Source organism: Carassius auratus, unplaced genomic scaffold (assembly GCF_003368295.1).
Source record: "Carassius auratus strain Wakin unplaced genomic scaffold, ASM336829v1 scaf_tig00215422, whole genome shotgun sequence".
NCBI classification, from domain to species: Eukaryota; Metazoa; Chordata; class Actinopteri; order Cypriniformes; family Cyprinidae; genus Carassius; species Carassius auratus.
This window is the reverse complement of record NW_020528083.1, coordinates 1-24,806: the sequence shown is the minus strand read 5'-3', so window position 1 is coordinate 24,806 and position 24,806 is coordinate 1. Positions and strand designations below refer to the sequence as shown.

The 24,806-nt window shown below is 34.4% G+C and overlaps 4 protein-coding genes across 6 annotated transcripts; 2 read left to right on the top strand and 2 right to left on the bottom strand.

The window, feature by feature from the left end:
* Positions 1-267: 267 nt before the first annotated feature.
* Positions 268-7,360, bottom strand: LOC113094800 (diphosphoinositol polyphosphate phosphohydrolase 1-like). Its single transcript, XM_026260455.1, has 5 exons — positions 7,024-7,360; positions 5,913-6,023; positions 4,247-4,291; positions 4,064-4,148; positions 268-3,343 (listed from the first exon to the last, which is right to left on the bottom strand). The coding sequence occupies exons 1-5, from the start codon at positions 7,120-7,122 to the stop codon at positions 3,171-3,173; spliced, it is 513 nt and encodes a 170-aa protein (XP_026116240.1). The 5' UTR covers positions 7,123-7,360; the 3' UTR covers positions 268-3,170.
* A 2,560-nt stretch (positions 7,361-9,920) lies between these two features.
* LOC113094803 (high mobility group protein HMG-I/HMG-Y) lies at positions 9,921-13,207 on the bottom strand. 2 transcript variants are annotated; one of them, XM_026260461.1, is made up of 5 exons: positions 12,838-13,207; positions 12,238-12,336; positions 11,931-12,008; positions 11,370-11,417; positions 9,921-10,599 (listed from the first exon to the last, which is right to left on the bottom strand). In XM_026260461.1, exons 2-5 carry the CDS (start codon positions 12,325-12,327, stop codon positions 10,537-10,539), a joined length of 279 nt encoding a protein of 92 aa, XP_026116246.1. In that variant the 5' UTR covers positions 12,328-12,336; positions 12,838-13,207; the 3' UTR covers positions 9,921-10,536. The 2 variants fall into 2 exon arrangements, with proteins under 2 accessions (XP_026116246.1, XP_026116245.1); XM_026260460.1 differs by having other exon boundaries at positions 12,828-13,202.
* Positions 11,700-18,023, top strand: LOC113094802 (tumor suppressor candidate 2). 2 transcript variants are annotated; one of them, XM_026260459.1, is made up of 4 exons: positions 11,700-11,720; positions 15,801-16,012; positions 16,470-16,590; positions 17,244-18,023. In XM_026260459.1, exons 2-4 carry the CDS (start codon positions 15,864-15,866, stop codon positions 17,307-17,309), a joined length of 336 nt encoding a protein of 111 aa, XP_026116244.1. In that variant the 5' UTR covers positions 11,700-11,720; positions 15,801-15,863; the 3' UTR covers positions 17,310-18,023. The 2 variants fall into 2 exon arrangements, with proteins under 2 accessions (XP_026116244.1, XP_026116242.1); XM_026260457.1 differs by lacking the exon at positions 11,700-11,720 and adding an exon at positions 14,789-14,878.
* A 2,399-nt stretch (positions 18,024-20,422) lies between these two features.
* LOC113094804 (hyaluronidase-2-like) lies at positions 20,423-23,606 on the top strand (the record flags this gene model as incomplete). Its single annotated transcript, XM_026260462.1, has 3 exons — positions 20,423-20,497; positions 21,535-22,497; positions 23,516-23,606. Coding segments are annotated over exons 2-3 (1,021 nt in total), but the record flags the coding sequence as incomplete, so codon positions are not given.
* Between the last annotated feature and the right edge of the window lie 1,200 nt (positions 23,607-24,806).

The window sequence follows — 24,806 nt, the reverse complement described above, 5'->3', positions numbered from 1 at the left end:
GGTAGTTGAACTAAATATCCAAAGATGTTTTAATTTTCTTTCTGTGTTCAATTTTGGTCAATCATCCTGAAAAAACAAACAACCCTGTAAATCTTGTGAAAAGAAAAAAAAGTGTATAGTTTTAAGACATTTTAATGTTACACTAGCATGTATGGTTTGCTTGAAAAGCCATGAAGTACAAACACAATGCTAATTAATATGATTATTTGGCATTTTCAGAAGTATCAACATTTTGACTCTTCTGGGAGAAAGTCACTGAAACCTTGAGATGAAATACTGGTGTTTATTAGTTGGCACATTTATATCACATTCTTATACTGGTTGATTTCACAAGCCCAAAATGAAAAAGCTAAACAATCCAGTGAAGGGTGTAGCTGTGAAACTGAAGTCTCTCAGCTTTTGTTTCGGGTGTTCTGTCACATTTCCAGCCTCCCATTTAAACCAATGACATCATGTTTACCAGGCTGACCTCTCATTTACGTCACAATAGTTTACATTCCAAGTCACAAGCAGGGCAAAATTTAAGGTGCTTTCCATGAGATGTTGATTAAGGATATGGGCTTTTCAGATGGTCTGCGATGCACTTCAAATGCAGCAGTTTAGGTTTCACATCCTTGATCTGTAGGACACTGCTTAAAGACAATTCACAGCCATGATCCACTTCCTACACAAGTCAAAAGGTTATATGCTGCTGTTCTACTGAAAATGAGGGGTACATTGGGATGGCCATCACATATTTCAATCAAGAAAACAGTCCAGATGAGCGATTACATGCTGCACTAAAAGTGGAAGAGTAAGACTTGCAATCAACTGTAAATTCGACGACATTAGTGTTGATAGATATTAACCAAAGGCATGTAAACACGAATAAACTGATAAAAGTATGTTCACCCACTTTTTAGATCTTGGGTTCATCAATACTCAAGTTGCAGTTAGACTAACAATAAAAATAAGTCTTGAATTAAAAATGTACTTTACAAGCATCTTGCATCATAAATGCACTTTATACTAACCTAAAGTGTACCATATCCATACAACATAACAAGCACTTGAATTTGAGGTTTTGATCTGAGCAATTAAAAGACACCGAACATCTCGCTAACTACAGTGGCTCAAGATTCACAGTATTGCGCCAACTGCTGCTGAGTGTGCAATTCGGCTGTAGACGCATTTGACATTTCAAAAGAAGAGAAGACATGTATATGTTTTCTAGATTAAGATATGGTCGTTTCTAAAAAGGGTGAGAGGTTAAAACAACCAAAAACCTCATCAGCTGGATTTGAAGTCAGAGAAAACCGAAGCGCAGAGAACACTTTCATGCAACTGATGTCAGAAGAATATTAATGGCCAAATCTACTAAGGGAAGATGGAGAAATGTGTGCCCTCAGAAATGTTTTGAAAACTGCCCTAGTGCAGACTATAGTTTTATGCAAAAAAAAAAAAAAAAACTTGGAACAGTTTCATTGAAATAGCTCTTTAGGTGTCATTACGGTATTAATGAAATGTAAATCTTCTAACAGCTAAAATTAACATGAAACCCATTTTAATTCCTTAAAGATAAAGTTGCATTAAAAAAAGAAAATTCTGTCATTATTTACTCACAAAATACATAAAAATAGAATGGAAAAAAATACTACTTAAGTCAGTGTGAAAGTGAACTGTAAGATTACAAACATTCTTCAAAATATCATATAATAAACTCATACAGGTTGGAAAAACTTGAGTGAATAGTGACAGAATTTAAATTTTTGGGTGTACTAAATCAGTGTATTTCACCATATTCAAAAAAAACTAAATAAAAAGCCAATATCAACTGCTCATTATTAATGCCATTTCCCCTCTGAAACAACATGAAAGTAAGAAAGTCAAAAGCATCCATTTTCGAAACGTCCAGATAACATTATAATAGTTTTTTTGTTTAGCTTTGAAAATCAAAGTGAGGGTTTCCAAGCCACTTCTTGATTTATCTGTCCATTATTCTCTACTGTGACACTTAAATTCAACACGGTATGTGCAACCCATTTTACTTCTTTAAAATGTGTAACGTATTGTGAGGAAGAAACGAAACAACACTTTTATCCATCTGGAAGTGATTGCATCGTGAAAAGTGAGTGTTTCATACCATAATAGGATGGCAGTTGTAAAATATGGGGCATAAATGAAACTGGGAAAATAGGTTAAAAAGTAAATTGAGTCCATTTTGTTTTCATGTTGATTTTAAAAAGTGCTACAGAAAACAACAAACAGCCAAACCATACCACCGCTATATCACAGTCTTCTTAAAGGGGAACTGTTTCGTTTCTTCATCACTAGCGGCACCCAACAGAATTGCAAACATAATGTAAGAACAATTAATCTACAATGAATTGGTGTTGCTTGTGGCACAAATTACACACAAGATTCATTGTAATGTTTGCATTCAATGTAAATTCAAAGTCCTTCAAACATCAGCGGGTTGGAAAAATGAACTGGATTCAAATAAAGTGTGCTTGTAGAATTGCACTCCAGTCTAATCAGGTAATAGTATAAATTAAATAAGTTTCTGCAGGCCCATAAGTTATTTACAAGATGGCAAGACGAAAAACAAACAAACGGGCAAGTTAAGGGCAACAATTGAACACGAAGTACAAGTTAAACATTCATCGCATCACGCAAACTCCTTAGACAAATAAATACCAGTGTTCATGCAAAACTATTCATTTCTTACAGTTCCACCATTCAGATGACTAAATGTTCTCTCGCACAACCACCGAAAGTGGTTCACACAAAGTAAAAGCGTTCACACTTGCGCACACGGAGGAAATCTAATGTGTAAAAATGATGAAAGCCACATGCTGACGCACCATGTGTACATTTTTTCATCACAACAGTAAAAAGTAGTTCTTGCTTTTGTTTCATCTCACACTTGGGCCGCTAAAAGGACGTGGGTTTCATGCAACAGTCGGCATGAAAGGAGCATTAAACAGGAAAAAGCTAAAGTGTTACATTTACAAAACATTGTTTCGGATATTCAGCCAACACTTGATGTCTGCTCCACCTTCTCGGTGCTCTAAGGCCTTGGCAAACCGTTGTTTTTGTGTGTTTTTAAAGAAAAGGAATCAAAAGAACAGAGTAATGAAAGTAAGAGGAAGAGCGGTGGAAGCGTCCGGAGCGTCTGTGTTCTTCATTAGTTATCTGACATCAGAGACCGAGCTCTGATTAATGCTGTAGGTGGCCACCAGCGGCGTCCCGTTACTGTTCAGACATCCTTCCTGCAGGGCCTCGAAGTAAGTGGCCTGTACTGGTTTGTGACACTGCAACACTTCTATGGCATCTTCGATTTTGAACCAATCCCTTTTTCTCCCTGTCAAAACAAAAAAGATAAGCAGGTGTTATGAACCAAATAGGTTGATATTGGTCCACAGAAGACAGCTAACTGTATGTTGACTTTGTTTTTTTTTGACCTTTTACACGCTTGTAAATCCCAGAGTGGCTCTGACAAGAATATTCTGATATTGATAAGAATTTGGTCATATTTTGATGGGATAAATCATGATAGCGTTGACATTGCTACATGCCTGAGAATGTATGCACTTTATTTAGTATATACACTGTAAAGAAATATTCTTTTATATTGTTTAGAAAAGTTGGTGTTAGTACGTGGTTGTTTTTTAAAGCACATTAAATAAATCAAAAGTGACAGTAAAGACATTTAGAAAGTTAGAAAATTTCAAATATTTAAAATAAATGCTGTTCTTTTGAAGATTTATTACAGAATCCTGAAAATTTGTATTTATCACAGTTTCTACAAAAATATAAAGCAGCACAACTGTTTTCAACATTGATAATAATCAGAAATGTTTCAGTAGATCAGCATATCAGAATGATTTCTGAAGGATCATGTGACACCGATGAACAAAATCAGAGGAATAAATGACATTTTACAATATATTCAACTAGAAACCAATTATTTCAAATGGTAATAATTCCCAATATTACGTTTTTTACTAGATTTTTAATGATAACTACAAACATTTAAAAAAACACACTTTTGAAATGTATTGTATTATTCGAAAATACAAACCAATGTTGACTGAATCCTCCCAATCTTCCAGAACTTCGGTTACGATGAGAACATAGACATACGTTCTGTGTTTCCTATCTCGATTCTGTGTATAAAACAAAATGTTATTCAAAATAGTTAAGACAAGCAGAACAACACTTTAATTGCACAAGTTTAAATGCTTTTATGAAAACCATTTCTTACCTCAAATATTCCTACTAGTCTTCCTAAAGTGCCCTTAACACCAGCCTATAAAACAATGGATACATGAAACTGAAACATTTTGTGTGTGTGTGTGTGTGTGTCTTCTCATTATTTCATGATCAGAGACCTATTTTCGGGGGTCAAGAAGAGATGGATTTGTTTTGATCTACTGGTGAAATCAAGCAGGACAGCACATCAACAGGAACATGAGGGCATTCTTCAGCCTGTAACAGTCTACACTCGTCCTGAGTGATAGTGATCCATCAGGACGCTGTTTAAGCCAAATGTCTTGTACACAACATGGCGTGACCTCAGCTTGAGTAGCTGATTGTCGTCAAACATGGTCTAAATTTAGTCCTGCTTTATAGTGCTGGTCTAAAAGTCTGAGACCACCAGTGAAGTTTCTCAATTTCATACACACTACCGTTTAAAAGTGTGGCATCTGTGAGATTTTCAATTGATTTGTTTCTTCTGCTCATCAAGGTTGCATTTATTGGATAAAAAAAAGCAGTTATAATATGAAAGAATGCTACGATTTAAAATAACAGCTTTCTATTGTAATTTTTTATTATTATTTTTTATTCCTGGATGTACAGCTGAATTTCAGCATCATTACTCAAGTCTTCATGGTCACATGATCTTCAGAAAACATCTAATATGCTGATTTGCTAATTAAATTACTTGTAACATTATAATTGTCACTTATGATCAATTCAATGCAACCCTGCTAACTTAAAAGTATTATTTAATTTCTCTCTCTTTAAAAAAAAAAATTAATACAAATTTATTTTTTTATATTACATTATCAGACTTGCTTTCTTTTGCTTCAGTGAACTGATGATCATTTTCTTCAGCATGATTTATGTTCCATAGAGCATCATGAGCTTCAAAAACATCTGACCAAGAGTCATATGATCAACAATGCAGAATATTCCTTAATATTTTAACATTGTAACATGATGAGATTCAGACTTCAACATCTAAAAACTTTCCGCTATGCTCTCAGACTTCAGGACAATCCCAAATATATGCGATCCCGTCAAACGCTGATGACATGGTGTCATGGTACGTTTATAGTGGATGGCCGCTCTTGGCGGTGAAGGTGTGAAGAGCAGCTCTTAATCTGAGTGTAATGCCCTTTAAAACTGTAAGGCGATCATGCCGGCGGATCGAGGGACATGTTTGACATCTGTCAGATGGCCAGCGAAAGTAAGAGCATATGGCGGATCTCAGCTGATGGAACATTATCACTTCTCTTTATGAGAAACCCCATAGGTTAAGAGTCAGCAGAGAGAAAACCTAAAGTTTTCATGTATGGACAATGCATGAGTCGAAAATATATGCTTAAAACATAATTTACTGTTAGGAGAGGAGACACTAACACATCAGCTGATTAATCAGTTGATACTTGGCCATATTAAAACGATCACATCCACTGGTCACCAAAATGTACTGATTTTGGATCTACTGATTAAAATCAGTGTGCATTTAAATTGGAAATTGTGTGTATATTTTATCCACATTAATAGCAGTCAAAAAATAAAAATACTGAAAAAATGATTGAGATCTCCTTCAAAAAGCTTTGACCATCACAGACAGTCTTTGTAATGGACAGCTGATTATAAATAATGGATTTCATGCATAATCCTAGAGATGAAAGCCAGACCTCTTCACAGACTTCTCGCGCAGCAGCGACGTTGGGCTCTTCCTCCGGCTCCATTCCTCCTCCGGGTACGATCCATTTGTCTGGATATCGGCTGCTGCTTACTAATAACACCTGTGTGGACACATATTCATGTCTTCAGTCTGGAGGACTGGCTGAAAGTCATTTATAGGATAATATATCTTTCTGGACGATCAATAATGTGCCTCTGTGAAATAACCACCACTGCTCTTCAACAGAAGTTATGCGTCCCTTGTGTCAGTTCAAAATCTCCCGTCAAAACTCATTTTGGGTCACTATTTGCTAGAAAAGTAGTAATTTCAGTAGTCATGTTTGTGAACATCTGGGGCCTCGTTTTTTAAAAAGTGAACTGTTTTAGAAATGTTACCATGAACAATTTATAAAACGTCTGGAAAAATTTTCCCTGTTAATAAACCCCTAATTTTTAAGCAATTTAATTAATTTTGGTAATGTAATAATCACAAAGCCATTAAAATATAACAATTTTTTTTCACATATAGTAATATTAATGTATAAATGACATGCTTGAAAACACAGTACTTTTTTGTAAATTATGCAATCCAATTATCTCCAAAGAAAACCATGCTACTTCTTGTTAGTGGTGCCAAATGTACCAAATGGTTGTCCATATACATAAATTTCATTACCATGGTACACGTCAAAGGACTGTAGTAATACCTTACACCATTATTGTTCCATAGTATCTTCACAGTATGTTACTTTTTCATTTGTTAAGAATGGCCTTCCAGACATCTTCAGAAAATACTATGGTGCACCTTGTCAGTGGTGATCAAATGAAAGCAATAGCATGTTGTTTCGGACACAATGCTGTCATTATTACCATCGGATGCATCAAGATAAACCACAGTAATTCATTGCATTTAATGCAATTTAACCCAATCACTAAATCAATCAAGCTGTCATCATTGATGAGCGCTTATCGCGTTAACGTTAGGCCGACTCCGCTAACTAACGTTACTCCAGAGCTACGCACTGATAGCACGCTGCCAAAGGCTTCGAGATCCAGCAGCTGATGCGTCGAGGGACGCACGCATCGCGCGGTCTCCCAGCGGCGCGGCGCGGCGCGACTCACCTCCTGCTCGGTGTCGTTCCTGAAGCACAGGCAGGCGGCCCGTTTCTTGAACCCGTCTCCATCGTAGGTGCGCGTTTGGTTCGACTTCAGCTTCATCATCTCCGGCTTGGGAGTCGCGACTGAGATCGCAACCTGAACCTGCCGCGCGGCAAGAGAGCCAAAGTCCGCGAACTGAAATAAGCCCCGCGTCAATCACTGGAAATAATCTCTTCTACGCTTCATTTTTCCAAAGCCGAGCGCATCTCGGAGTCAGGCGCCATTATCGAATCCGCTACGTGATGTGCGTAGCCTGCACGGCGCATACGGACAAAAAGCACGCTGTTGATTTTAGAGAATACGGCCTGCGGATATGAAATTCCGCATAACAATCCGTTCATTTTATACACACGTTAATATAATTGTTATTATTAATAATAGTTTGTTTTTTATTAACTGCTATTGATTCTTGTTGTATCGACAATTTTTTTTAATTATTAAATTGATTTAATCAGTATTGAAAAAATAAAAATTTCTACAGAATATACAATATTCATTTGTATTATTGTGACCTTAAACAGTTATATTAACACCATTTGTCATAATATTATAAATCAAATAAATATTTAATTAAAATATACCTTACTGTAATTTGTCTTGGAGTTTGTGAAGTAAATGCTAACATGCAACATAGCCTACAATTAAAATTATTTGTAAAATCCCTATAACCAATTAATATTCAAATAAAACGATGACAAATCGCTATAAAATATAGATTCCTCGAATACTAAAAAATATAAAATAAATATATCATTACCTCACTAAATTAAGTATTTATAATGAAATTGATTTTAAAATTGTTTAAAATTGTTTATACATTTTTATAAGTAAACATAAAAATCTCTTATAAGGATTTATACGTTTATAATCTTTTGAATCGTTTAAATTTTAATTTAGCAGGTTATTTAGTATTTAAATTTAAGTAGTAACAGATGTCTTTACATTATTATGGCAACCTATTACATTTAATATATTAATAAAATAAAATATTCAATAAAATATTAAAATATAACAGTAATAATTAGTATTGTAAAATATGCAAATGCACAAACAATTTGAAAAAGTATTTTTATTAAGATCAACACACTCTACATACAAATAAATTCTATAAATCTAATACACATTTTATAACTCTAATATTGTATTAATAAAATGTCACACACTATATGTGCTGTTTACTGCTACACAGACAATCGCTGCAGAATAAAGGATATACTGCTGAAGGGATTGACATTATCTTGGGCTTTTGCTGTCTGTTCATGACACTGTAATACCTGAGGTGAATATTTCAGAAGTTATGAGGACTTGAATGTATAAAATACAGTCAATATTTTTGAAGGAACATTAACACGGGCTATAATTTAGATTACACTTTTGCTCAATATATGCATCTTATAACTCAATAGTTCATGGGGGTGTAAAATTAACATTTTTTAGGGACCCTGAAAGAACAAATCTGAATCCTTGAGACCCATAGCTTATTGTCACTGTTGTGATTCACAGCTAGATTATTAAAATAAATAATTTAAAAATAAATAATCCAAAAGCACTTGGGTGTGGAGAACCTTGAGCTGATAGCTGTAATGCAGACAGTCCTTTAAGGAAATGTTGTAAGAAGGTGGTTTGTGTATGTTATGTTATTATTGATAATATTAATACATTTCAATGTTCTTTTTTTAAGGATTTATGTTCATTTATTTACATTTTGGTACCTTGAGTCACCACTTGATGGCGTCCTGAAGCAAAACCACCTGAGAAGCACTTCTATCAAAGTGTATATTAGGGAAATATTTAAATTGATGCATTATTTCTTTCTTCACAATTAAGTTTATATCCTTACATTTCTTTTGAACCATTTAAGAATCACAAAGTGGTGTGCCAAATTCATTGTCCATTAGGAATTTGTACAATAAGATGGAATGTCTTCTAATACAAGACACCAGCTAAGACGTCTGTTTTCTGCCAATCAGTTTCATATGGCAATTTGTACCCGCAAGGTTGGAGTAAATGATGGCTTCAAAATTTAACAATGCTCCCATAAATTTCTATAGTGACAAACAATCACAAACAAACACAGACATATACATCTAAATACAAACCTTTGCTATATGCTCAAAGCTGATTCCTGGGAATTCTAGTGGAAAACATCACATTATAAGCTGCTGTTAAAGGAACAGTTCATTCAAAAATGAAAAGGTGCTGAAAATGTACTCTTCCTCAATGCAGATGAGTTTGTTTCTTTATCTGAACAGATCTGGAGAAATTTTGCATTTCATCACTTGCTCACTTGCAGTGAATGGGTGCCATCAGAATGAGAGTCCAAACAGCTGATAAAAAACAACGCAACAATCCAAAAGTAATCCACACCACTCCAGTCCATCAATTAACATCTTGTGAAGTAAAAAATTGGATGTTTGATTCAAACCGTCACTTCTAATCAAAATCCACCAACATATTTGTTTAGATCTGTTTTATACCGTTTTTGCTTGTAAACGGTGCTTGCTCTGTGCATATTTCTCTCCTGATTGAGATGAGATAACTTTTTCACTTGAGCAAATATAAAAAAAAGCTTGCATTTACACTTATGCATTTGGCAGACACTTTTATCTAAAGCGACTTACAGTGCATGCATTATTATTTTTATTTTTTTGATTATTAAAAAAAAATGTATCAAGTATGATTTGTTTCCTAGAAGCATATATCTTTTCTCTAAACATTAACTTATGTACCGGAGTGGAGTGGATTGCTTGTGATGTTTTTATCAGTTGTTTGGACTCTTATTCTGACGGCACCCATTCACTGCAGAGGATCCACTGGTGAGCCACTGATGTAATAATACATTTCTCCAAATACGTTCTGATTAAGAAAAAAAAAAAACTATCTACATCTTGGATGGCCTGAGTGCGAGTAAACATCCAGCAAATTTAGATTTTTGGGTGAACTATTTATTTAAACTAAATATGTGCTCCCTCAACATCTGGCCTGAGTAACTTATATTTTATTACAAAATATAAGAACCTGCCTTGAAACAAATATTCACTGATGGCTGCACATTATTATTCACTAACAAAAATCTAGATAAACTGTTAACAGCTATATACAAAATGAATGCATTCTATTAGAACTATTAAGCCCATGATGTTACACATTAAATTATAACTTGACCTAAATCTAGTCTACAATATGGACACAAAAATGACTAAACAGAACTACAGACAAAGCGTATGTAGAAAAGCACCTCAGTCCAATAGATATATATAATAAAAGTAACAGGAACACATGACATTTGTATGCAATGTGATTCTGGTTTCTACAGTATATTTGATCTAGTGACATAAACTCATGTATTATGCAGAATATTACATCTATTACTGTCCTTTTGTGGTTGTAGAAAGATGTGAATGACATTCCATGTTATTCACTGGTTGGAGAGAAGACGGTTGGTTTTTTCGTTTGGTTGGGTATGAGGTAGTTATGTTACTGCTCCTCTTCGTCATCTTCCTCAGGGTCCTCAGATGAGTCCTGAGGTTTTTCCTTTTCCTATTTGGAACGAAATCAAACATTTGGGGATGAAATGCTTGGAAGCAAAGCTTCTCTCTTGAATGCTATATTCGGCATTTACATTGCCATTTTAAATAGGTTTAGCAAGATAGTTTGACCTTTAAATTTGCACATCAATTCTGTGTAACTTGAAATGAAATATAACATTTAAAGACACAGTTCACCAAAAAATACACTAATGGCTATTATTAAATTGGAATGCTTTAATGAGTAATAATACTGAAAATTCAGCTTTGCATCACGGGAATAAATTACATTTGAATACATATTCAAATATAAATCTATTGTTTTGAACTGTAATACTATTTCACAATGTTACTGTTTTTACAGTATTTGTAATCAAATAAATGCAGCCTTGGTGAACAAAAGATACTTTTTTAAAAAAAAAAACACTCATTTATTTTATTTTAAAAACTTTTGGCTAGACGTGTACAATTACTGAACATTTACTCGCATGCCTTTATGATTTTCTTTCTTCCATGTATTTTATGCACAAAACTTGATGCTGCAAAAATGCATGTTAAGTTCATTTCAAACAGGACCCAGTGCTTTTAATGCATTGGCCAAGCATTCACATCTGCATACTAGCAAAAAGTACGGATTTTTGGCAATAGTCAATATATGCCGCTAAACAATAGTAATATACATATAATAGCTTCACAATAAATAAATAAACAGAAAGAAAACATGAAATAACTTTTAAAATAAGCAGTGTTCAACAGAACACAAACTATTATTTTAATATTTACCCCTTTCTTCGGCTTTCCCTTCAGTTTGCTGCCAGGAGCCGAGGATTTCTATTGAACAGAAAATGAAATGAACAAACAATTATTCATATGTTAAATAATCAGTCACTTAGTTTTATGCAATAGTCCCTCCCATGCTAAACTATTGGATAAATCCAAGGGCACTTCTGTTTTTTCAAAGCATTTTAACAGGCTAATGTGGCAATGAATGGCATGTACACCAGTAGAGGGAGCCTGTTTCTGCACGTGACAGCAGATGGAGGGGGCATTGAGTTCATTGTGGACTCGAGGCAGGAGCTGACAGTGCATTGCTCAGGGCTAAGTGGCTAACAGCGGGTCACCTGCATTTGGTTGGTGAGCTGTCAATGAAAACCTGCATACACTATTCATAATTAGTAATGCATATATATCTCTGTGTGTTTGCAAACCGGAGACAGCTGTGTTGTACAACTGCAATAGAGAGAAAAATTGTGTCTATATTTAAATCTATGCAACGGCTATGCCATAATCACACAAGGGGACTAATTATTCATAGTGTAAGTTAATTAAAAAAAGAAGGCTTACTCTCTTGGATGGGCCTTTGTTTTTGCTGCCCTTCGGCCGTCCTCTTGGTCTTTTTGCAGTTGGCGACCCACTCGATTCCTGGAAGAAAACATGTTTATTAAAATGTCGTCTTAATACAACATTGTAATGTTACCAAAACTGGGGTTATAGGGTATTTATATAACAAAAACACCATCTATGCTGTTATTGCATCATTGAAAAAAAAAAAAGCCACATGCATTAGTATTTTCTTTTTGAAAGTAAACATTTTTACTTGATCACTATAATAATTGTTCACTAATAACTCAAATTTTCATTCATTTTATACCTTTGGATGTTTCCTTGGTCTTCCTCGTCCCCTTTTCTCCACTCCATCCTTGTCTTTACGGGAGAGTGTTTGTTTCTCTGAATCACTCATGTTTCTTGACTGTTTAAATAGAAATTAAATTAATTAAACAGCTGATTTTATATCCAAAAGAGATGCTATTTGAATTCATTGCTTAACTGATTACTAACTAATATGACTTAGAAGTTTACTAGTTGTATTGAATGCATTAGCTGGTAATAAACTGATTGTCCAATTCTATAAAAAGTCTAAATATGCATGAATGGTATATTTGGCAATGATTAAGTTTAAAAGGAAGATATACCGTGATCATATTATGCACAAAGCTTTGAGGTTCCCTGGTACATTAAAAAAAAAAATCCACTTTCAGTCTCATAAAGTTTATTAACTGCATTCATGTCTGTAACCCTTCTGGATACTTTGGTAAATAACTGGTGCAAAGGCGAGGCGCTCAGTAGGTTATGCAACGATAAATCTGTATGGAAGCCATATAGCGCGCGCTGCACTTTTGAGACGGACGTGTAAATGAGCGCTCGTGCAACCATTCAAAATAGAACGAAACCTTTACTTACATGCACTTACAGGAAAATAATGTTGTGGTGCGCGCTGTTCTGCTCGGTGGCCCCACCTCCAGCACGATCTCTGCTGATTGAATTAGAGCGCAACCGACCGTCTACCAATAAACCACGGTCTAATTCCGAGCTGAACAGACGTCTGCGTGTGGGAAAGAGCGGATTTAACTCTGTCGCTTCCGATCGTGTCGAGGGAGACGCGGAATAGATGCGATTAAAGCGAGTTCCTGGCAGTGGAATAAAAGGCCAATGGAAAAGCGGGATGAGCCGCAGGTTGATGGAGGAGAGGCGGATCTCACGCGCCATATGCTGCATATAATGTCTGTGACACATTACTGGCGCCAAAGACAAAATCAACTTCAAGAAAGAAAGAGAGAAAGAGAGAGAGAGAGAGAGAGAGAGAGAGAGAGAGAGAAATTAAATAAAATAAAATAAGTAAATATTCAAGCTTTTTTAAATAATATAATAAAATATAATATGCTATACACATTAAATAATATATAAATAAATATTGAAATTATCTAGAAGATAGATAGATAGATAGATAGATAGATAGATAGATAGATAGATAGATAGATAGATAGATAGATAGATAGATAGATAGATATTTCATGATTCCATGCAAATTAGGCTACTTATACCAACCAAGCATATTCAAAAAGAATAAAAGTAGTATAAAATCGAATAATAACCAATAACTTGTACTTTTAATATAAAGAATAAACTAAATAAGTCGTCAAGCTTATTAAAAAATATAATATGAAATACAAATGGTTTCACAATAAAAATACATATGCACATGCCTAGATCAGTGGTTCCCAACCTTTTTCAACTTCCGGCCCACACAAACAAACACATATTTTTCCGCGGCCCACTGCAAAAAAATCAGCTGACCCCGGTCACTTTTGTTAGGTTAATAACTTAGTACTCAGAATCTAGATTGTTAACTGTCTTTATTGAATGAACTGGCAATGAACAGAAAATAACTCGGGCTGCCACCACTTGGCACAACTGCTGTTGTTCTGTAGCATATGCAGCAAAAATAAGATAAATTATTGTTGTACATCCCTGTGCATGCATGCACATTGCCTCTTGTACATCCCTGGGATCTTAATATTTAAGAATGCAGTGTACTTTCCATGCACATTATTTTGCATTCTATATTTAATTCTACAGTATACATCTTTTTTATATTTTATTCTTATATTTTTATTGTTTAGTTTTATTTCATTCGTTCATACCTATATTAATGTATATTTTCGAATATAAATCTTGAATCTTGAATAGAATTTGGTGGCCCACCTGCGATACCATGACCCACAGGTTGAAAACCACTGGCCTAAATAGATAGATAGATAGATAGATAAGATAGATAGATAGATAGATAGATAGATAGATAGATAGATAGATAGATAGATAGATAGATAGATAGATAGATAGATAGATAGATAGATATAGATAGATAGATAGATAGATAGATAGATAGATAGATAGATAGATAGATAGATAGATAGATAGATAGATAGATAGAACGTCTTCAATGAAAATAAAATCAAACAAATTACTTTTAAAATAAATAAAAACTCAAAGCCTAAACTACACAAAATAAATAACTCGTCAAGCTTATAATATAATATAATGTAAAGTAATATATACAATTAGCTTCACAATAAAAATAAATATTTATAACATAGATTGTCTTCGAGCTTCTTTAAATAATATATTACTTAAATATATAATATAATAAATAAATAATAAAATAAAGAGCAAAATTAATCATATAAAAACTTAAAGCTTTTTTAAATATCTAATATAATACAAATTCTAATTGTAATATTATTACATTTTATAAAAAAAAAAAGAAACGTAAAAAGAAAAAAAAGTATATATATGAAAAAAGAATAAATAATAATATGTGACTGCAGCAAGGGGCTCTAGTTTGTCGGTTCCGTTTCCGTGACTGGGCGCGTAAATGTGACGTTGTGAAACTACGTCATTGTGCTTGAAGACAGCAGACTGGAAAAACCAAAACAATGAGATTTACATGATCTGTATGTATGCGTTTCAAATGATCTTTTATTTGAATGTATCCTTGAAGTAAACCGAACCGAACCGATAAACTGAAACGCGTGATAGTCGCGTTTAGTTGCGTGTTGAACGGCTGTGAATGGCTCGTGTCTTGTTTACCTTGCAAACAACTCAATAATATTCAGCCTTATTAGAGCGAGTCAGTAACATTAGTATACAAAAACACGTGCATTCGTACCGCAAACGTATTGGATATCAAAGACTTGTAAAGTAGTGGTTAGTTGTGAGAATAGGGTTGGTTAAAGCTAGCCTGCTAACTAACTGGGATTACAGTTTTAACCAGCGGATCTGTGTTTGGAGACGGTTGAGAAAGATGGTGTATTTACTAAAATGGTCAAATACTTTGTTAAATATGTGTATGTATGATTGTGTAAAATACTTGAAGTAATGACTAATTAATTTTCTGATAGATGGATAGCTTTGCCTTCCTCACGCTGGTATAGTGATCAATATACAGTCTTTCTAATATCTTTATTTTTGTCATATAATCATTGAACCAATTTAAGCAGACAGGTGTTAACTCTTCCTGTCACAAATAACCTTTTAAATCATGGATATTCATTTTTTATAATTATTATTGATATGTTTATTTATTTATTTTAGCCCCCAAAAATAAAACTACACATGTAAGGTGGTATGCTGCATTTCTGATAAAATTTACCATCCACCAAAGCCAGTTTTTACTCTCCTCTAGTGCTTAATGAGTGTTCATTTTGGACCTTGCCTCCAGGTATTACAGACTATAAAAAGCCTGACCACAGTTTCTTGCTCAGAGTTCAGAGAGCTAGTTCAGCCACAGCAGTGCTTTGAAGCCACACCACAAGCCACACGTGCCCAGATGTTGCTTTTAAGGCAGAAGTGTGTAACATGCTCTCTATTTTTCAGGACTGAACCGATGTGATCTGCTGCCCGATCCGCCTCCTCTACAGTAATGCGTTTTCAGTAAAAATGGGAGGCAGCGGATCCAAACCCAAAGGAGTCTGGCCTTTTAGCAGCTCAGGAGCTGGAGGAGAAGCTCCTGGTGAGGTCAATGAACAGTGTTTAGCACGTCTACGAGGCTCCAAGAACGCAACACCGTTTGTCTTTACAAGGAGAAGGTAAAAATGAAAAAAAAAAACCTGATCATCCAGGTCAAGCACTTGTAAGATCTGAAAGCTATGCAGTTGGTGGTTTGTGCAATGTGAAGTCATTCTCATGTCAGGAACATGTCACTTTTCACCTCAAAACCATGAAAAAATAATAAGAAGCTATATTTTGTTTATAGAAAGATACATTATTTGCATAATTCTTAATAATTGAACTCAAATCTAACTGTCACCATTCACTACCAATAAGAAATATTGTATTGACCAAAACAACAAAAGTAGTAATTTGCTGAAAAATCTGCTCAATTTTAAATATGCAACTATCAATATTTAATTTAATAAAGATTAATGAAATAAAATAATAAATAAAGACTTCACATTCTGTGCACATTTCAAAAAAAAAATTGGGGTGAAGTGAGACGTGCATGTGTTTTTGTGATATTCATCCAGATGCCATTTGTTGTTACAGTTCCTTGTATTTCGATGAAGATGGAGATCTGGCTCATGAATTTTATGAGGAGACTGTGGTGACCAAGAACGGCAGAAAGAAATCTAAACTGAAGAAGATCCAGAAAAACCTTATACCTCAGGTGAGAGATACTGATCCAATCAGTTACATAAACAGATTAAGTACAAATCAACAGGATCAGCTCAAGACATCATGTCAAATTTAAACAAAATAATTACAAATTATGATGATTAAACTCTAAAATGAATCTAAAAGCTGATGTTAGATTTGATTTATTCAATGGCTTGTAATTTTTTGTGATTTGCTACTTGATATTTGTCAGTTGCATATTAAATTTATAATTTATTATTAAATATTATGGTCTTTTTTTCCATAATAGAAAGACACCACATCGTTTTTAAATTTGTATATGCTTAAAAAAACAAACATATAACATAACATAACCTAAAAAACTACAAGCCAATTTAAAATTATTATTTTTATTTAATGTATTATTTATGTATTGGTCTCTTATTTAAACATTTATTTAACCTTCATTCATTAATTTATGGTTAAACATTTATTCATTTATTTATTTTTCTATTTATTTATTTGTTTGTTTGATATTTGATCCTGGTCTCCTATCTTAGCACATCTTTCTTGTTTGTTTGTTCATGGTGTCTTATGTAAACATTTCACTTACCTTAAATCATATAATCTAGTTTTATAGCTCTTTTTTATATATATATAAACTTTTTTTTTTTAAAGTATTTTTTTTATATTTAATTTCTACAGGGAATCATTAAGTTGGATCACCCTCGAATCCACGTCGACTTCCCTGTCATCCTGTGTGAAATATAACACAATCACTCAAGACTTCCTTCCACCGTCGGTGTTCTTTTGAAAGGATGCCGTGGCTCTCTGTTTCGAAAGCGAGGGAATTCTGCCCTTCACATGGCTTCGACCAAAAACACGAATCATATTTCTGATTTACGTATATAGACAGTAGACATATGACGTCTTGTCTTCTGTGATGTACAGTAAGTAATGCATGTGCAGTGAGAGCGTGTAAGCATGGAGCCTAAAGCAATGCAGGGATTGTACAGAAATCACTCATGTTTGTTGATGTCGATCAACTGCAGTGTGTGTTTATGTCATATTATATTTTATAATATTCTGTTGTATCAAAGTCTGATTCTGTTTTTTGGGCTGCGTCCCACATCTGCACTTTTTTCTCATTTATTGTACAGTAAATTATGAGTTGATATACTTGAATAAAAGGTTTAGTAGATTAGTAATTATGTAAGTCGGTGTAAATGAAATTACAGTCACAGTCCAAAAAGTGAAACAAAATATTTAGTGAGAAAAGACTAAAAGTGCTAAAAAGGAAATTGGAGAATAAGGATGTTTATTAAATTATTTACAATTTGTCGGCACCATATCAGTTATTAGTCGATATTAGGATAATTTAATACATCTGTATAAGCTGATACTGGATATTTAATTGTGGATATTTAACACTGTTAAATACGATCTTTATCAAATTTCGAAATAAATATTTATTTTTAAACAGTACATTAGAATGTTGTGAACACAGTTTTTGATTATATTTTTATTCATATTTTATTTTTATATTTTCTGTTTCCATTTTCATTTTAGTTGAAGTTTTAGTACTTTTGTTGTGTTTTTGTCATTTGTATTAGTGTCTTTAATGTATATATAGTAAACTAACTTGCACTAAACAAAATGAGAAATGTTGAAACTGAAATAAGTTTTATTTTTATTATTATTTATTTTCAAGTAAACTTTTTTTTGTGTGTGTGGTTTTAGTTGCTCATTCATAATAATTATTATTAGTTTATATTTATTATTCATTCATTTAATAGTATAGAATCTATGCTATTTATTCGTTTTTGTCCTTGAGATTAAAACAATTATCGTAATTTCACTATTGGGTCAACAAAATGTAGTTATAGATAGATCCGATAGAAACTGATTTTTAAAATATTTAATAAATTGGTAAAAAAAAAATTATTACTTCTTCAGGACACTTTTTCTCTTTGTCTTGAATTGAAAACGCAGTTCTTCTCCCATAATTAGTTTATTTTGGCTGTTGGTTCTGTAGGTTTCCTGGCAACTGAGATCTGGGCGTGGAACATGGTGAAATGTCAGAAGTTAAGCTGTTTTCAATACTTCCTCTCTTTCACTGTAGTTCACCTCCGGGAGGCTTTCACTCCCGTATAGTGGCTTGATCTCCATCGACATGCGATAGACGCACTGTCAGAGCCGGCCAGGCCCTCAAAACTATATGTTTCATTAGAAACGTGCATCTGTCCCGATGTAAAAGACTTCACCAGGAATGTTTGTCCCACCCACATGAATGAAATACAGGAAGCTGTTACAGGATGGCATGTCTGCACACAATCACTGACACTGATAAGCGAGAATAAATGCTTGGAGGGTTTATGAGAGAATGCTTGATGAGACATGTGAAGGTTACAGGCCCTCAGTGCATGTGTGGAAGTACTGTTAAAGGAACAGATCACCCAAATAATTACAATGCTTTTATCGTCAACTCACCCTGCTTGTGTGCATATTTACAAATATGTTCAAATAGTTCAAAATGATTACAACTAGAAGAAGACATGCATAGTATGTATTTATGTGTTCATTATATAAGAGACATGTTTGACATCCTTGGTACATGATAGAGCTATTCCTCAGTTTTTGCCTGTTATTTGAAGATCTTACCTAAGAATTTTCAACAAATAAAGCTTCCGGTTGACCTTTGACCTTTACTATGGTGTCTTATAGGGGTAGAGATAGAGTGATAAAGCAGGGGATCACCTCTGATCCGTCTCTGATCTCTCCTAGCACTCAAGGATGTGAGTTTGCCATTTTCGGGAGGCAGTCGTGATGGGTGTGTGTGTGTCCAGTTCCTCTCATATTGTTAAAGCTTCCTGGCGCTGCCTAGTTGGAAGAAATGGTGATGTAAAACCCCAAGATTGGGGAGAAAAGGAAAAGGCGAGAGGAAGGAAGTTGACCTCTCTTTTACATGAACATACACATAGACTGACGGAGGCGACACAGGAGTCAGCAGAATATGCCGAAACGGTGGAACCGGATCTCTACAGGTCATTGTCAGAAAGGAACCACTTGAAAGCCACCTGATGCCTCCTTTGATTTCATGTCCATTATTAGCATCCTCAAATGTCAGAAGAGTTTCAATGTATCCATATTATTATTACATATTACATTACTATTACATAGATATTATTGCTTAAACAGTTTCATAGACCAAAGCTAATAGGCTACCTAATATGGCGAAATATTTAAATTTAATTAAGCCTCACATTCCTTATACAGTCATATGATGGAAGAGGAATTGAAATAAAAATGTAAAAAAAAAAAAAAAGTATTCTAATAAAATAAATGAAACATATTTATTAAAATTATGTACAAAACACCACGTATTTTTGGTAAATTGGGTCTTTATATATGTGTGTGTGTGTGTGTGTGTAAGTTTTTAAGAATCCAATAAATGTCAAAAATATATTGTAGCATTACCATGTTACTACTATCTTTCTTTCTTTTAATTTTTTTTAAATTATTTTTGTGGTTGTTTTGCAGTTTTGTTAATATATACATAATTGTATAGTGTTTAATATTTAGATTTGAATAAAAAAACGTGCATGTATAATATTTTTGGACCCGCAGTGAACACGTTATACTCATTTGCATAAAGGAAGACACGCCCCCATTGATCTGGTAATATAACCACGCCCCCTGCACCGAATCAATGAAACTTATGAAAGCGGCGCTTTGAAGTTGTTTCTCTGCCGCAAAGATAAAAGCGTCTCAGATTAAGAATGTGAGATGATCGACAGATCAGACATCACTCCGCCTGGCTTCGAGTCTTTATGAAAGGAGGAAAACTCGCCAAAGTCTCTCTTTAGGAGGCAACAGAGAACGTGGGTAACAGCAATGATTTACATCGCAACGATAGGATGGAAGTATTTATCTGGAAATTACTGTTTTTAATGTCAAAGGTGAGTTGTTTCCATAAAAAGTTCTTTAGGTGCTCTGTGAATGATGTGAACAGGCTGATGTTTAATTGTTTTAAACACTTTTTACGCTCATATTGGTGAATGTACCATGGGACGACCACGATGCTCTTTAAAGTAACGTAGTATGTAAATAGCGCTATACATGAATTTCAGTATCATGGTGCTACATTTTATTGCTTGATCTTTAATTCTCAGATACGTTTTAATTAAACATCATAATACAGTTCCGTAGAACATTTAAAAAAATAGACATAAATGTCAACAAAGTAAGAATATGGAGTTTTAAGATTTATGTGGATAGCGTGGATCAGAAAATTAGATATGGAAAATGTGTTGAGTTATTGAGATCTCTGACTTTTGATTGCAGATTAAAAATCTTGACTGTATTTTAACAAAACTTTTAATTTTCTCTTAATTTAATTCCAGTTTTTCTGTCCTTGGGTCAGTAAGATCAATGTCTAATAAAGTCATTAGAATGAGGTCATTCTGTCTTAAACTGGAATACCATCATGTGTCTTTCTATGAATTGTACAATTGTGTAAAAATGTTGCTTGAAACGATGTTACATAAAAGCATTTAACAGATTATTAGTCTCCCTTGCAAATATTTATTTGCATAATACAATAATATTATGTATTTTTACAATTAAATATTTATTTAATTTTATAATTAAATTACATTAAAAATATTTAAATATAATATTAATTAAATAATTGGGGAATAACTGTTACACTGGGATATTTGTTATGTAATTATATAATAATAACCAAATATATATTATTTCGAATAAAAACTCCCCTCCAAGTCAAAATATCTTTGATTTATTAATTATCAAAGGTGAGATATTTCATTAAAAAGTTATTTTGTTTTCCTGATTGTTGCACTATGAAGAATGTCAACTGGATGATGTTCCCTTCATGAAAGATTTGTGCCACATTGTTTCCTTTAAGAATAAATCAGGTATCATAATTATGATCATAATGCATTATAACGAATTTTGTGGCTTTTTGTTCCAGCAGAACTGAATGCCTGTGTTGTGAGTGACTGAAGTCATGGCTTACTGGATCCAGTTTCGTTGGAGAATCTGGTTGTTGGTTCCACTGGCTCTGGATCATCTCGCTCTTGCTGATGATCTGAAGCCCACCAGATGGCCTCTTTACCCTCAGAAGCCTGTGGTTCTGGTCTGGAACGCCCCAACAGAAGACTGCAGTCTTCGGCACAAGGTCCACTTCCAGCTCGATCAATTTCAGATCGTGGCATCTCCGAATAAAGGCTTTGCCGAGCAGAACCTCACCATATTCTACAAAGAGCACCTGGGCCTTTATCCGCACTTTCATGAAGGTGTGGCTGTCAATGGTGGACTACCACAGATCGCCAGCCTCACGCACCACAGAGAGACGATGCCGGAGGGGATTGCAAAGTACATTCATGACCAATCGGCGCGAGGCCTGGCCGTGATCGACTGGGAGGAATGGCATCCAATTTGGAAACGGAATTCGGATGCCAAAGACATTTACAAGAACCAGTCGCAGCGCTTAGTGGCCCAGAAAAACCCGGGCTGGACTTCAACCCAGATTTACAAAGTAGCTCAGCAGGAGTTCGAGATGTCCTGCCGTAAATTCATGTTAGAGACGTTGCGGCTAGCCAAAAGCTTGCGTCCTAACCAGCTTTGGGGCTTCTACCTCTTTCCTGACTGCTACAACCACGACTACCGCAACAGTCTGGAGAACTACACGGGACGCTGCCCGGATGCAGAGGTGGCCAGGAACGACCAGCTGAAGTGGCTGTGGACTGAAAGCACGGCCCTGTTTCCATCCGTGTATATGAGCTCGGTGTTGCGTTCGACATCCTCCGGTCGCCAGTTTGTCCGAAGCCGGGTGAAGGAGGGAATGAGATTGGCATCGGTGGGAGAGGGATTGGCACGTCCTGTTTTTGTCTACAGCCGCCCTACCTATGCCAATGAGCTGGAGCTGCTGACAGAGGTGAGTTTGTGAAAAATGAGCTTGATCTGCAGTGACAAAAAACTATATTTCAGCTTATTGGCTACTAGTTTTCTATTACTATGTGTAGGATGGAATTGTATTTTTAAATTACTCTTTAAAGAGCTTTAGGCTATGGTCTTCAACAATCCTGAATCAATTCGCAAATAAACTAATCATTTAGTAATTTTTACATTTATAAAAACATTTATTTAACTAATTTAAATGTATTACTTTTATGGTTATTATTATTATTATTATTTTAAAACCTATAGATATTATTATATTGAAAATATTTACATTTAGTAGTTAAATATATTTAAATGTAGGCGGATCTATTTTTGTTCTAACAGTGTGTAAAAAGTTCATGGGAACAACATTTTACCACAGTTTTGGGATAATTTCTGTGAAAGCACATTTAAAACTATCAAAAGACACAGATTGAGTGTTGTGGATGACAAAGGTTGCCCAGCAAAAAACAAAACAAAAACATATTTAAAACGAGATATATTCATGAAGATTTTAAGGTATAGGACTTAAAGGTGAACTGCATACTTTTGTCTTTTCTATTTAAATACTTTTCTTTGTCCCAGATTTAACTATATGATTCATTCAGAAATCCATTCATAACATTATTCAACCATCCTGACGGTGGGCTCTGCAATTTTAGTGAAGATTAAAGCGAGTGTATTGTGTATATGGCCTTTGGGTGGTAATCACAAAACTTTTCCTGCACAACCTTCATATCTGCTCTTTGTCTCTGTTTGTGTGTGTGTGTGTGTGTGCAGGAGACCAGGAAGGGTGCTGGTCACACATTCAGTGCCACCACCACCACACCACACCACACCAGCTGATTTTATTTCCACTGTTTAAAGTTGTTGTAACAAAACTGTCCCCATTCAATATCTGTGACCTTAACACATAGCTTTCAAAATGAGATAAATGAACGCTTATTTGTAAAAAAAAAAAAAAAAAAAAGATTCAGGAACCAGTCACTGATTTGTTTATTGTGTCTGTTCAGATGGATTTGGTGTCCACCATTGGAGAAAGTGTGGCTCTGGGAGCAGCTGGTGTCATTCTCTTCGGTGATGCTGCTTATGCCGGCCAGCAATGTAAGCACTCATACATCACATTATATCTGATTTAAATCAGAAATAGTGCTTGTTAATAGGTTTTAATTGATGCTAGTGTTTATATATTATTATTTTGCTAGTAGTGCTTCTATTGATCACTTAACCCTATAAGCCTACTGTTTCATATATGACACAGTATCATATTTGATGCACTAAAACTTTGCTGAATAACCTGATTTTCACCAATCTACTACATTCATCTGATTCATAGATTATACTTTTTGTAGCAGGTTTTTAGTTTAGTTGTACAAATGTCCACCTTCAGCTCATAATTCATGTGTCTGTTTGCTTTTAAATATTGACTGATTTTTAGAAACTAAATGTAAAGAATGACTATTATGTTTTTTGGTAATATTTCAAGATGAACATTTACTGGACTGAAGCATCTTAGTGATTTAATACATAATTTTCTATAAAATCATGTTAAAATGTAAGTGATCATGAGGGCATCTGATCATTGTATTGCACTGCGATATATGTTTTAAAACCACAGAGCTTTGTTCATAAAACTAAGCATTTATATATCATCTTACTTAAGTGACAGCTTATATTTACATGCATTTTGTAAGTATCTGCTATACTGTTATATCAATCTCAACAAGTGACTTTACAAGCTATCAAAACTTCGTCTTAGTTTTTGACCCTATAAATAAGGTCTGAAACAACCAAAAAAAATTTTTTTTAACTATCATTTCATGTCAGACACTTTAAAAACACCTGAACACCTTAGCAGCTACATAGTTACATACTAAAGTGCCTACAACACCCTAACAAATGCATAGTGACACACTAAAATGGCTACAACATCTTAGTGGTAGAGCATTGCGTTAGCAGCGCAAGGTTGTGGGTTTGATCCCAGGGAAACACATTAGGTAAAAAATGTTAGCCTGAATGCACTGTAAGTCGCTTTGGATAAAAGCATCTGCTAAATGCATAAATTTATAGCAACACACAACACCCTAACAACTGCATGCTAACACACTAAAATGGCTACAACATCTTAGCAATGCTCTCTAGAAACTTCATCACAACACACTAATATGTCCACAACACCCAAAACTGCATAGTAACACACTAAAATGCCTGCAATATGTAAGCAATGCCCTGGCAACCACCTAAAACAGTTTTTACTTGATGCTATTTCCTCGCTTTATCTGTTTATCTTTCATTCAGGGACAC